Source organism: Rhinoraja longicauda, chromosome 12, assembly GCF_053455715.1.
Source record: "Rhinoraja longicauda isolate Sanriku21f chromosome 12, sRhiLon1.1, whole genome shotgun sequence".
In the NCBI taxonomy this organism is placed as follows: Eukaryota; Metazoa; Chordata; class Chondrichthyes; order Rajiformes; family Arhynchobatidae; genus Rhinoraja; species Rhinoraja longicauda.
In genome coordinates, this window is record NC_135964.1 from 32,351,493 (window position 1) to 32,364,575 (window position 13,083).

General features: G+C 48.5%; 1 protein-coding gene across 3 annotated transcripts in view; it reads left to right on the plus strand.

The window, feature by feature from the left end:
* Positions 1–236: 236 nt before the first annotated feature.
* cdadc1 (cytidine and dCMP deaminase domain containing 1) overlaps positions 237–13,083 on the plus strand; it is a 36,968-nt gene continuing 24,121 nt past the window's right edge. For all 3 annotated transcript variants that reach the window (XM_078409423.1, XM_078409424.1, XM_078409425.1), the window contains exons 1-2: positions 237–488; positions 7,139–7,230. In XM_078409423.1, the coding sequence (XP_078265549.1) occupies positions 377–488; positions 7,139–7,230 (204 nt within the window). In that variant the 5' untranslated portion in view covers positions 237–376. The remainder of the gene's footprint in view (positions 489–7,138; positions 7,231–13,083) is intronic.

Consider the following 13,083-nt stretch of genomic DNA (forward strand, 5'->3'; position numbering starts at 1 on the left):
GCATCGTGATTGTGAGCATTCACATTTACATCTCACAATCACACATACTGTTCCCCCCACAACACTGATTACACTGCGAGAGGCAGTGCGAACGGCGCGTTTTGCTTACTAAAATGGCGGACGTTCCGCTCCTTTGCGTCCTACACTTCAGTGTAGACGATGTCGACGGAGTGGACCATCTTGCTCCGCTGGTTTCTTTGGCAGCTACCTTGGATACGTCAGCCGCACATTCCATCGTATGACGCAGGGGAACGCTGACGCTGTCGGTTGTCAGGGGCTGTTGCTCTGTTTTGGCTAGACGCCATGACTCTGGTTCTCCGTTCCTCTGCTGCTTTTCGCGGCTCGATCAGTGTCACCCAGCGCAGCAAGTGAGGCCATGTCCTGCTCCCGGTGGCAGTCGGAAATGAAGGATTTGCGGGAAGCGGCTGACATGAGCGAGGCCGGCGAGCGGCACGAGAGAGGAGTTCAGACGGAGTGCACTGCCAGAGGTGAGCGGGAAGCTGAGTGAGTGAGTGAGGCCTGTTGTCCGTGATGTTCGAATCCTAACAGCGCTTCGTGTTTCAGAGTTGGCTAATGTTATTGATTTGTAATTAGCCTAATTTGTAACTAGTTGACAAGACTGTTAATCTTGTTATTAATCTGGAATATCTAGGGGGATGGGATAAGTGTAATATTAAAATTACATGCAAGTTGTCAGGCTGTCTGTCACAGCATACCCATTATTTTCTTCAGTTAAATATTGGGAAGGTGACACTGTTGTCATTTGCCACTCAACTATTATGTTTGTTTACCTCACTGGCTATTTATAACCCCCCCCCCCCCCCAATTCCTTTGACAGGTTGAATACAAATGTCCCCAATCCCATTGTTTTATTAATTGAACACACATAGATGAATTGGAGTGTAATCAGATGGAAACTGATTCAGATGCGATGTTTAAGAGCTTGTTCAAAGGGGCACCTTTTAAAGGAGTGACAGAGGTACTTGCAGGGGAATGTGGGAGGAGGTTCTTATTTGTCTTTAGTTTAAGCTTGAACCAGGGCATCTGAATATTCAAAGTTTAATATAGTCATTGTGCTGATACTGACTCCAACCAACCACGTAATGAATGTCATCCATTCCTGAGGTTTTGTTTTTCTGATGCCATTTCAACTTCACTTAGATTTCAATCACTTCAATGGAAAAGTACTTGGGAGTGGGGAGCATTGGAACAAAAATTTGCCCTCGGTACATATCAATTGTAATATAATAATTGTATGTATGTTGGAAGGTGCAATCAAAACAAAGATAGATGTGAATATTAGAAATACCAGTGATTATGGAGATAGCATAAGAAAATGATGGCCATGGTTTTGTTGAATAGTAAACCAGGCTTAAGAAGCTACTACTACTTCTAATTCTGCTCTTATTTCTTATACTATTGTGACCAGATCAAAACTTTATTATACTTTCTAGGTCCAAACAAATGATTTCATAAATGCAAGTATTGAAATCCCTTTATTGCTCTTGGGGCCATTTTATCAATCTAAAAATAATCTATTTATAATTTTGTTTCTATTTCCATTATGTATGATGTCTGTCTTTGGCTATCTCCAGAACCAGACAATCTTTCCCCCTTTACCCTCAAGCTCTGTGCCGAACAACTGGCACCAGTCTACACAGATATTTTCAATCGGTTCCAGCAAACCTGCACTGTCCCTGCCTGCTTTAAAGTCTCCACTATTGTTCCACTATTGTTAACGCAGTCAAACTAGGCCTGCACTTCATCCTCCAGCACCTGGACCGCCAGGGGACCTATGCAAGGATTTTGTTTGTGGATTTTAGCTCTGCATTCAACACCATTGTGCCAGAGCTACTACACTCCAAACTCTCCCAGTTGCCTGTGCCTGAACCCCTCTGTCAGTGGATCACCAACTTCCTGACAGACAGGAAGCAACATGTGAGGCTGGGAAAACACATCTCGGACCCGCTGACCCTCAGCATAGGAGCACAGGAGCAATGCCCTCAGCAAGGCTGCATACTCTCCCCTCTCCTTTACTCTATCTACACCAATGACTGCACCTCCACAGACTCCTCTGTCAAGCTTCTCAAGTTTGCGGACGACACAACCCTGATTGGACTGATCCAGGATGGGGAAGAATCTGCCTACAGTCAGGAAGTGAAACAGCTGGCGTCCTGGTGTCATTGCAACAACCTGGAGCTCAATGCTCTTAAGACACTGGAATTGGTGGTAAATTTTAGGAGAGCTTCCCTTCCCCTCCCCTCACTCACCGTCAACAACACCACAGTCACATCTGTGGAGTCATTTAAGTTCCTTGGAACCATTATCTCCAGGGAGCTTAAATGGGAGGCCACCATTGACTCCACAGTCAAAAAGGCCCAACAGAGGATGTACTTCCTGCGGCAGCTGAGAAAACACAATCTGCCACAGGCAATGATGGTCCAGTTTTATACTGCCATCATAGAGTCTGTCCTCGCCTTCTCCATCATGGTCTGGTTTGGCTCAGCCACCAAGCATGACATCCGGAGGCTGCAGGGCATCGTTCGATCAGCCAAGGCTGTTGGCTGCAACCTTCCCTCCATTGACGAACTGTACTCTGCAAAGGCCAGGAAGCAAGCGGGTAAGATAATCTCTAACCCCTCTGACCCCTCTTACCTTGGCCACAAATTCTTTGAAGCACTTCCCTCTGGAAGGGACTCTGAACTATTAAAGCCGTCTTAGCCAGACATACAAACAGCTTTTTTTCCATGAGCAGTAGCTCTACTCAACAGCCAAAAGTCTGTAGACTCCTTTTGCTCTGGTATTTTATTTCATTCTTCACATGTTTAAATTATAATGTTTTATTTTTAATTGTCTACTGTATATTGTGTCGTTTCTTGCGAGCAAAGCATTAAGGCGAATTCCTTGTATGTATACATACTTAGCTCATAAAATGAATTCAATTCAATTCAATAGTGAACTTGGAAATATGTAGCTTGTGGCACCAACATCAATTAATATGGGGAGCAGGGATTCTTTTGGATTGCCACCATGCACCTCCTGCCATTATTGATATATTCTGTCATCTGACCAGGGTCTCAACTATGTCAGTTATTTTCCAATCAATTTCATGCTTCACTTTTAGTTAAAGGTCCCATCAAATGTCACCTTCAAGTCTATTTAAATAACATTCATCTGATCACTACATAAGTAAGGATTTGAAAATATTCAGTCAATTAATTAGTTGTAGCGTACATTGATTGTAGCCTATGCGGACTCTCTTTGCTGGGCTTATACATTTAGTCACTCACTCAAACCTCTTAATTTATTTACATTAGACTAAACATCTTTTGTGCCATTGAGTCATTCACATTATGTACAGAGGGTTATCATCAAATGCAAGCCAGTGAAGGACAAGCAGGCATAAAAAGGAGCAGAAAGCAGAATAAACAGGAATGAAGTAGAAAGCATGATTAGAGGGAAGGAATTTCAGCTGAGCTTCTAAAGTATCTTCACCTCGCTATCACCTCTATCACCTTTGCTATCATCACTATCACTTTTGGGCACCATATCTGAGGAAGGATGTACTGGCTCTGGAGAGGGTTAACATATGATGAGTGTTTGATGGCATTGGGCCTGTACTCGCTGGTGTTTAGAAGGATGAGGGAGGACTTAATTGAAGGAGGGGGAGGAGGGAGGGGGAGGGGGAGGAGGGAGGGGGAGGGGGAAGCGAAGGGGGAGGGGGGGGAGGGGAGGGGGAGGAGGGGGAGGAGGGAGGCGGGGAAGGGGGAGGAGGGAGGGGGGGAGGCGAGGGTGCTGCACCAAATCAGGAGAGGTTTGGGCCCAACGGGTCCACTTGGTCTAGTTTCCACTAGTGGGAGAGTCTAGGACTCAAGGTCATAGCCCAAGAATTAGACGTTCCTTTTAGAAGGAGGTTAGTCAGAGGGTGGTGAATCTGTAGAATTGTTTGCTACAGAAGGCTGTGGAGGCCAAGTCAATGGATATATTTAAGGCAGAGATAGATAGATTCTTGATTAGTATGGGCGTCAGGGGTTATGGGGAGAAGACATGAGAATGGGGTTAGGAGGGAGAGATAGAACAACCACGATTGAGTGGCTGAGTAGACCTGATGGGCCGAATGGCCTAATTCTGCTCCTATCACTTATGACCTTATGACCTCCACATGAACCCCTAACTAATGCCATCTGATGGCAAATGTCCATCCCCTCTGTTGTTATCTTTAAATTCAATGCATGACCTGCCTTCCATCTTCCAGTCTGTAAAGCTCATCCAGAGCTGGTATCAGCAACTTAACATGCAATGTTCTTTGCACTGATCTTTTCTGTTTTTGTTGACTACATTGGTTCCCAGCTTCCCCTATTCTGACAAATTTAAATTCTGGTCCTCATGCCTGTCCATTTATATTCTTCTGTATTGTAGTTATCGCCAAACTCATACCTTAATTCCATTGTCCAACCATCTATCTATCTATATCTATATCCACATCTATCTAAAACTCAGATCTTGTATATATATATATATATATTAATAAATATATCCGTATCTATCTGTGATTTTGGCAAAACGATAAACCGTAGCGCCACAATTTTTGCACCGCCTTAATCACCACTCTTGCTGCCAATGCAGATAACAAATTCATTTAGATTGGTCTTATATTTTTTAAGTTAGAGGGGTTTTAAAGTTAAAACATTTCATTTCTAACCGATTTCTTGAAGGTCTTCAGCGTGTGACTTCACAATGTGCCTGTGGGATGAGCTCGCGCTCCCCCCCCCCCCCCCCCCCCCCCGTACAATTCATGCAGATATATACATAACATGTGGACCTGCAGCCAAAATGGTAAACCATAGCGCCACAATTTTAGCGTCACCTTAATCACTACTGTCCTGGCGACTGTTTATAACAAGTTTTATTTAAATTGGTCGTATATTTTTTAAAGTTAGAGACATTTTAAACTTTAAAACTTCCATTTCTAAACACATTTTTCAAAGTGCTGTGCGTCTGACGTCACCAGAGGGCACGCAGTCCTTACTCGCACAAACAAGATGGACGCCGTTAGCTGAGCCGCCCGCTCGCAAGCAGGGGCTCTTCTCGCTTCTCTCCTCTCTCTCCCCACTCACCCACACTCGGAGGACACTCCCGAGCAGGAGGGAGATGGTCGGACTGATGGTCCACTCATCCTTCCCTTCCGTTCCTTCAACCCACGCCACGGCGTCCTCGTGTCCCCCCTCCCGCCCGGGCCCAGTGCCCCGCACCGTCACCGCACACAAGCCGCAGCGCAGCGGGCAGCTTTTTCTCCTCCTCCTTCAGCGGCCGCTTCCACCAATGGCGGCGTCGATGAGGGCCGCTGCCACCGACGGCCCCGTCTCGACTTCAGAAAGATGGCGGCCGCTCTCCTCCTCCTCGCGCTCCGCCATCTTGTGTACTTCCTGCCGCGCCTCTCTCCTCTCCCCACTCTCCCAGACCCGCCGCCGCCCGCCTCGAGTATACCCACCTCCGCTGCCCGACTCGAGTAGTCCCATCTCCGCTGCCCGCCTTGAGTAGTCCGTCGCTCCCTCCTCCCTGCACGCTCGGTAAGTGCCTTTCGCCGCCAACGGCTCCACGGAGGGGAGTGGACGTGGGGGCCGAGTGGGTGGAGGGAAGGGTGGAGGGAAGGATGTGGGTAGGAGGGGGGTGAGGGTTGGGGCAGGAGAGAGTGGGGGGGGGTGGGGGAGGAGAGAGGGTGGGGCTGGGGCTGGGGAGGGGAGAATTGGGGGTGGGGGAGGAGCGAGTGGGGGAAAGGGTGGTGGGGAAAGGGGGTGGTGGGGAAAGGGGGGTGGGGGTGGGTGAGGAGAGAGTGGGAGGGAGAGGGACTGGGGAGGGGACGGGGGCAGGGGGGTGGTTGGGGGAAGAGAGAGTGGGGGTGGGGGAAGGGGAACCGTGGGGGTCAGGGCAGAGTGGGGGGGAGGGGTAGGGTGGGAGGAGTAGGGTGGGAGGAGTAGGGTGGGAGGAGTAGAGTGGGGGTGGGAGGAAGAGTGGGACTGGGGAGGGGGACAGCGGGGGTGGGGGGGAGGCGGGTGGTAGTGGGGGTGGGGGGAAGGGGAACAGTGGGGGTCAGGGAAGATTGGAGAGTGGGGGGTAGTGAGGGGAATAAGGGGGATTGAGTAGGGGGTTGAGGGTGCTACACCAATACAGGAGGGGCTTTGAGTCCAGGGCTCACTCAGTGACGACACCCTCTCCCCTTCCCTGTTTCCCCTCTACGAGGAATGGGCCCAACGGGTCCACTTGGTCTAGTAACTAATAAATTCCTATAAACCCCTCTATAAACTCCAGTTAGCAACAGCACCTTTAACTGTCGAAGCTCTGTGTTCAGTTATTTCGTAAACTTCTTTTTTTCTATCCCTTGTAAGATCTTCTTTTATACCTACCCCTTTTAACCACTACTCGACCAAGTGGACCCATTGGGCCCAAATCTGCATTGTTGCAGCACCCTCTCACCCCTACCCCCCTCCCCTATCCCCCCCTCCCCCCTCCCCTCCCCCCTTTTCCCCTTCCCCCCCCCTCCCCCTCTCCACCGCCTCGTCCCCTCCCTCTCCCCCGCCCCTCTCCCCCTCCTCCTCCCCCCTCTCCCCCTCCCTCCTCCCCTCCCTCCATCCCCCTCCCCCCCCACTCCATCCCCCTCAACCCCCTTTATCCTCCCTCCACCCCCTCCCTCCCTCCCTCCACCCCCTCCCTCTCCCCTCTCTCCCTTGGAGATAGATTAAAACTTTAAAATGTGAATAACTTAAAAAATATAACCGATTTCAGTGAAACTTCTTCCATTTGCACCAAAGGGATGGCGGTGAGTAAGGTGGGCCTAAAATTGTTGTGCTATCGTATACCGTTTTGGCTGTAGTTCAGGAACAAACAACCAAACAAACGAGAGTTTTAGTATATAGGTTATTTCCTGCTTTGTTTTTGTTCCACTTTGGCTGTTTATTTAGGTGTAAAGCTGTTGTTGTTTTTTAATGTTAAAAGTTCTTGCCATAGACAAATGCAACTTTTGATAGAATTATTTATTATACTGCCTTTGGTTTTAAATTTAGTAACTGTTTTATGGGCAACCTGCACAACAATTTAATGTAATAACATGTAAATTAATAATAATGTCTTTATTTCCTAGGCCTGAGTCCTCGGCTTTCAAAAGTAAACCTTTTCACTCTCCTTAGTCTGTGGATGGAGCTTTTTCCAAATTACAAGCAAAAGGCAACTCAGGTATTGTATTTACCCAGTTGTCATATGTAGCTTAATAAAGTGGGAAGAAGGGTATTTTAAATGTCAGCTATGTTGAACTGTATTGCTGATTAGTAGAGATGTGTTTTGTGTGTTGGCTGTATACTGTCAGACGAGACTATGTTCAATTCTCAAATAACTGCAATCATTTGTAGAATATGGGTAATAGCTTTTAGAGGTGGTGCAGAGTAGATTTACTACGATTTATTAAGAGATGAGGAACTTCAGTTGTGTGGATAGAATGGAAAAAATAGACTTCTCCGTGGAATAGACAATGTTTTGAAGGATTGGATCAAGGTTTTCTAAATCATGAAGGAAATGGATAGAGAGTGAAAGTTCCTATTTGGAGAAAAGATAGAAAAGGTGAATAGTAAAAAAGTGAAAAGTGACACGAGGCACTTTTTTTACATAACCAATGATTAAAGTCTTGGATGAACTGACGAGAGTAATAGTCTGAGTAGTTTTCGAACGGAAGCAGGATATGTATCTGAAGGGAAAAAATATGTGGAACCAAGGGGAGTGGTAGAGGAGGCTCTTGCGTGAGGCTGGTATGGGTTAATTAGCCTTCGTGCTGTAACTGTTCGATGATCTTGTTCTTAAATTGAGCAAAAATGCATAAGACTTCATGACCATGCCCAGTCATGGCATTCACTTCTTTCGCTCAAGTTCCTTGTGGACGGCACAGTGGCGTAGCGGTAAAGCTACTGCCTTATGGCGCCAGACACACGGGTTCGATCCTGACTATGGATGCTTGTCTGTGCGGAGTTTGTACCTTCTCCCTGTGATCTGCTTAGGTTGTCTCCAGATCTTCGGTTTCCTCCCACACTCCAAAGACGTACAGGTTTGTGGGTTAATTGATGGTGTAAGTGTAAAATTGTCCCTCGTGCGTGAAGGGTAGTGTTAATGTGCAGGAATCACTGGTCATTGCGGTCTCAGTGGGCCAAAGGGCCTGATTCCCATCTATCCATGTAATGAACATCTTTAATCTGCGGAATCTTTCTACTAAATCTCCTCTGCACCTTCTCTTAGGCTTCATGTATTTTCCTAAAATGTAGTGCCAAGAACTTGTCACAATACTTCAGCTGTATCCTGAGCAGTGCTTCATGGCTTACTTCTTCTCTCTTGGATTTAGATCTGTTGATGATGGAGGAATGGCAATATCCAAGTCAGGATAGTATGAGACTTGGAGAGGGAAGCTTTTGGTTGTAGTCCTTGTGCCTTCTGTAATTTTCCTATCGTTGGCCTTCTAAGTAGTGTAAGCTGATGATTTGGGAAGTCCTCAGTGCACCAGTTTCAACGAGAGTTCAAGATAGTGAATGCGGTGCCAACCAAGTGGGCATTTTGATCTTGGTTGATGTTGAGCATTTTAGTATTCATGGAGCTGCCCTCGCCCAGACAACTTCAATATATCCCACCACAGTTCTGATTTGTGCCATGTAAGTAGAAAAGTTGTGTAGAGTAAGGAGGTCAGTCATTCTATGCAGTTTACCAGTTTCTGACCTGCTCTTGCAGCCACAGTACTTGTATGAATGATCCAGTGAAACTTCTGGTCAGTTATAATTTTCCCCCAAGATATTCATCATCTCAGCTATACTTGCACAATCTTTTACTCTAAAGGAGTGTTGTTCATATGAGAACTATAATATCAACCTTTATGACAATTACTATATTCTGCAATACACAACTACCATAAAGGTAAATGGATAAAATTGGTAAATGGAAAAATTATAGGGTGTAGTGGGTCTGGACACGACAGGAATCAGGCCAGACGGCAGGTAAGTAGTAACAACAACTTTAATCCGTAACGAACATACACTCACACCGTCATCCCCACCAGTCAAAACAATAACCCCTTTCAGCAAACCCCGTAGCACCAGATCACTCTGTCCCCAGGGGAATGACCCAGGGAGTGACCTAATCCACAAGGGCATATTTATGAATTGCTGAAATTGTGCTTCAAACATATTGGAGTTGTTTAACTTTTACAGTATGCCAGGAGAGAGTTTTGTGAATTACAGGAGGGCACCAGATACTGACGATGTTGTAATGTGCAGAAATCATATCTCAGAAATTGTGAAGAAACAGTGAGAAACTTGGTAAGACCAGGAATATAACAATCTGCTTATTCTCACTAGTTCCTGATGGGGACTTTGGGGCAGGTTCTCATTGACAGGTTTCTTTTAAAGTCTAATAAAGATCTTTTAGCATTGTTGTGTTATGAATACCACAAAAATATGTGTAAGATTTACACCTGCAACGGCCCCCAACTACACTTTATTCTTCACCGCCTCCCCGGGGCCACTGCCGCCGACGTCCAAGGCCTACCTGAGGCTTCCACCGTCGCTGCCTCCGACCTCCACCGCCTCCCCAGGGCCGCTGCCGCCAACGTCCAAGGCCTCTTCGCCGCCGCTGCCGCCGACCTCCCCGGCCATCCGCTGACCGGGCCGACCGCCACTTACCCGGGCTCCAGTTCCCGGCGGGCCTCCTCCAGCGACTGTGTCGACCCGCACCGCTCCACCGCCCAGCAGCAGATCGCAGCCGTCGCTGTACCCGGCTCCCAGGATCAGCAGTTGGCCGCAGCTCCACCCGGCTCACAGACACCGCGCTGGGACCACAGCCCCCACCAGGCAGAGTCCCACAGCACCGCTGGGTCCTACTGCCCACCCCCTACTACAGGGAACCACAGCAAGGTTTCCACTGGGTCTCCCCCCTCTAGCCAGGCGACCCTAACTACTCCCCACATCGGTCCTCATGCCCCCCTCTGCTCTGTTAACCCACCACGCCCTCACCATACATCCCCTCCGCCTCCACCCCTGCCTTCATCCGACCCCAACCCCCACACTTGCCAGGTGTTCGCCATCCCCCCTGACCTCCCCCTTTCAGACACTGTACGGTCTGTCCTCAGCAGAGGCCTCACCTTTGTTCCTCTCCGCCCCCAAATCAACGGGTTCCGGGTCCGCCATGATGTGGAGCTCTTCTTCCGTCGCCTCCGCCTCCGAGCCTTTTTCCATGGGAAGGAGACCTCACCCCCCAGACGATGATCCCTTCTCCCGTCTCCAGCGGACCCCCTCCTCTTGGACCCCCCCGGTTAGCCAAATACCCTCACTAGAACTTTTCATCTCCAACTGCCGGCGTGACATTAACCGCCTCAAATTCTCCACTCCCCTGACTAACTCTAACCTCTCCCCTCCTGAACGTGCAGCCCTCCATTCACTCCGCAACAACCCTGACTTAGTCATCAAACCCGCTGACAAGGGAGGTGCTGTGGTAGTCTGGCGGGTTGACCTCTACCGGACCGAGGCCAGACAACAACTCTCAGACACCTCTTCCTACTTATCCTTGGACCATGACCCCACCGACGAACACCAGACCTTAATCATCAGCACCATCACAGACCTCACCATTTCCGGCGATCTACCCTCTAATGCCTCCAAACTTATCGTTCCCCAGCCCCGCACGACCCGATTTTACCTCCTACCTAAAATCCATAAACAGAACTGTCCCGGCAGACCCATTGTTTCTGCCTGCTCATGTCCCACCGAACTTATTTCCACCTACCTCGACTCCATCCTATCCCCCCAGGTCAAATCCCTCCCCACCTACGTCCAAGACACCTCACACGCTCTCCATCTCCTCGATAACTTCCGGTTTCCAGGCCCCCCCTCCCTCATCTTTACCATGGATGTCCGGTCACTCTACACTTCCATCCCCCACAAGGATGGTCTTGAAGCCCTCCGTTTCTTCCTCTACTGTAGAACCAGCCAATCCCCATCTACTAACACTCTCCTCCGCCTAGCAGAGCTGGTTCTTAACTTTAACAACTTCTCCTTTGACTCCTCCCACTTCCTCCAAGCCAGAGGCGTAGCTTTGGGCACTCGCATGGGCCCTAGCTATGCGTGCTTCTTTGTCGGGTACGTTGATCAATCCCTGTTCCGGACGTACACTGGCCCCATCCCCGAACTCTACCTACGCTACATCGACGACTGCATTGGTGCTACCTCTTGTACCCATGCAGAACTCACTGACTTCATACACTTCACTTCCAATTTCCATCCTGCTCTTAAATATACTTGGACTATCTCCGACATCTCTCTCCCGTTTCTGGACCTCACCATCTCCATCACAGGAGACAGACTGGTGACTGACATCTACTATAAACCCACTGACTTGCACAGCTATCTGGACTACACTTCTTCCCGCCCTGTCTCCTGCAAAAAGTCTTTCCCCTACTCCCAATTCCTCCGTCTACGCCGCATCTGCGCCCGGGATGAGGTGTTTCACACTAGGGCATGAGATGTCCTCATTCTTCAGGAAACGGGGCTTCCCCTCTTCCATTGTAGATGAGGCTCTCACAAGGGCCTCTTCTACATCTCGCAGCTCCGCTCTTGCTCCCCCTTCCCCCATTCGTAACAAGGACAGAATCCCCCTCGTTCTCACCTTCCACCCCATCAGCCAGCATATCCAACAAATCATCCTCCAACATTTCAGTCACCTATAACGGGACCCCACTACTGGCCACATCTTCCCATCCCCTCCCCTTTCTGCGTTCCGCAGAGACCATTCCCTCCATAGCTCCCTGGTCCACTCGTTCCTTCCTACCCAAACCACCCCATCCCCGGGCAACCGCAGGAGGTGCAACACCTGTCCCTTTACCTCCCCCCTCAACTCCATCCAAGGACCCAAACAGTCTTTCCAGGTGAGACAGAGGTTCATCTGCACCTCCTACAACCTCATCTATTCACCTTCGCTCAGTCCGCCTTAACCAACCTGATCTCCCGGTGGTTGAGCACTTCAACTCCCCCTCCCACTCCCAGTCTGACCTTTCTGTCATGGGCCTCCTCCAGTGCCATAGTGAGGCTCACTGGAAATTGGAGGAACAGCACCTCATCTTTCGCTTGGGCAGCTTGCAGCCCAGCGGTATAAACATTGACTTCTCCAACTTTAGATAGTTCCTCTGTCCCTCTCTTCCCCTCCCCCGTCCCAGTTCTCCCTCTATCTTCCTGCCTCCACCTACATTCTTCCTTTGTCCCGCCCCCCTGACATCAGTCTGAAGAAGGGTCTCGACCCGAAACGTCACCCATTCCTTCTCTCCTGAGATGCTGCCTGACCTGCTAAGTTACTCCAGCATTTTGTGAAATAAATACCACAAAAATATAATGTACTCTCAAGATCACATTAAATAGAATATTATTGCTTAAATATATATTGTTATTGGACTTTGCATTTCGGAAATGTCCCAGTTGAGAGGAAGACAACAAAATACTGAAAATATTGGGGGTGAAAATGTCTTCAGGTCACTTTGTTAGGAAAATGAAGGAAATGGTAACAGAATACTTTACAGCTGAGTGAGTATAATTTTATGGATGAGAAATTGTGTATTGTGTTCAACTAATTGATGACTTCTTTGACAAAGTAAGTAGCATGTTAGATAACAAGGGAGCCAATGGATGTAGCAAATTTTGTTGTACAAAGGTTGGTCTGTGATGTGCCACATAAAATAATACTGCATTAGATAAGTACCTGTGGATTTGAATGTAATAGGTTAACTCCAGGGGGTCAGATATGCGGCTTGATGTGTGGGCCAGATATATTGTCAGAGCAAGGCCAAGTGTGCATCCAGAGTCAAGGTCTGGAATAGTACTAGGTGTGCAGTGAAAGCTGGGCAAGGGGAGTGTCCAGCACTGGGAACCTAAGCAGATAAGCAGCTATGATCAGGGTAGAATACAAGGCCATGTGTAAGGCTGGACTCAGGGTCAGGAATGAGAGAAGGTAAGCAATTGGGGTCAGGGTCAGGAGCAGTACCAAGTGTGCAGTGAGACCCAGGTTGGTCAACAT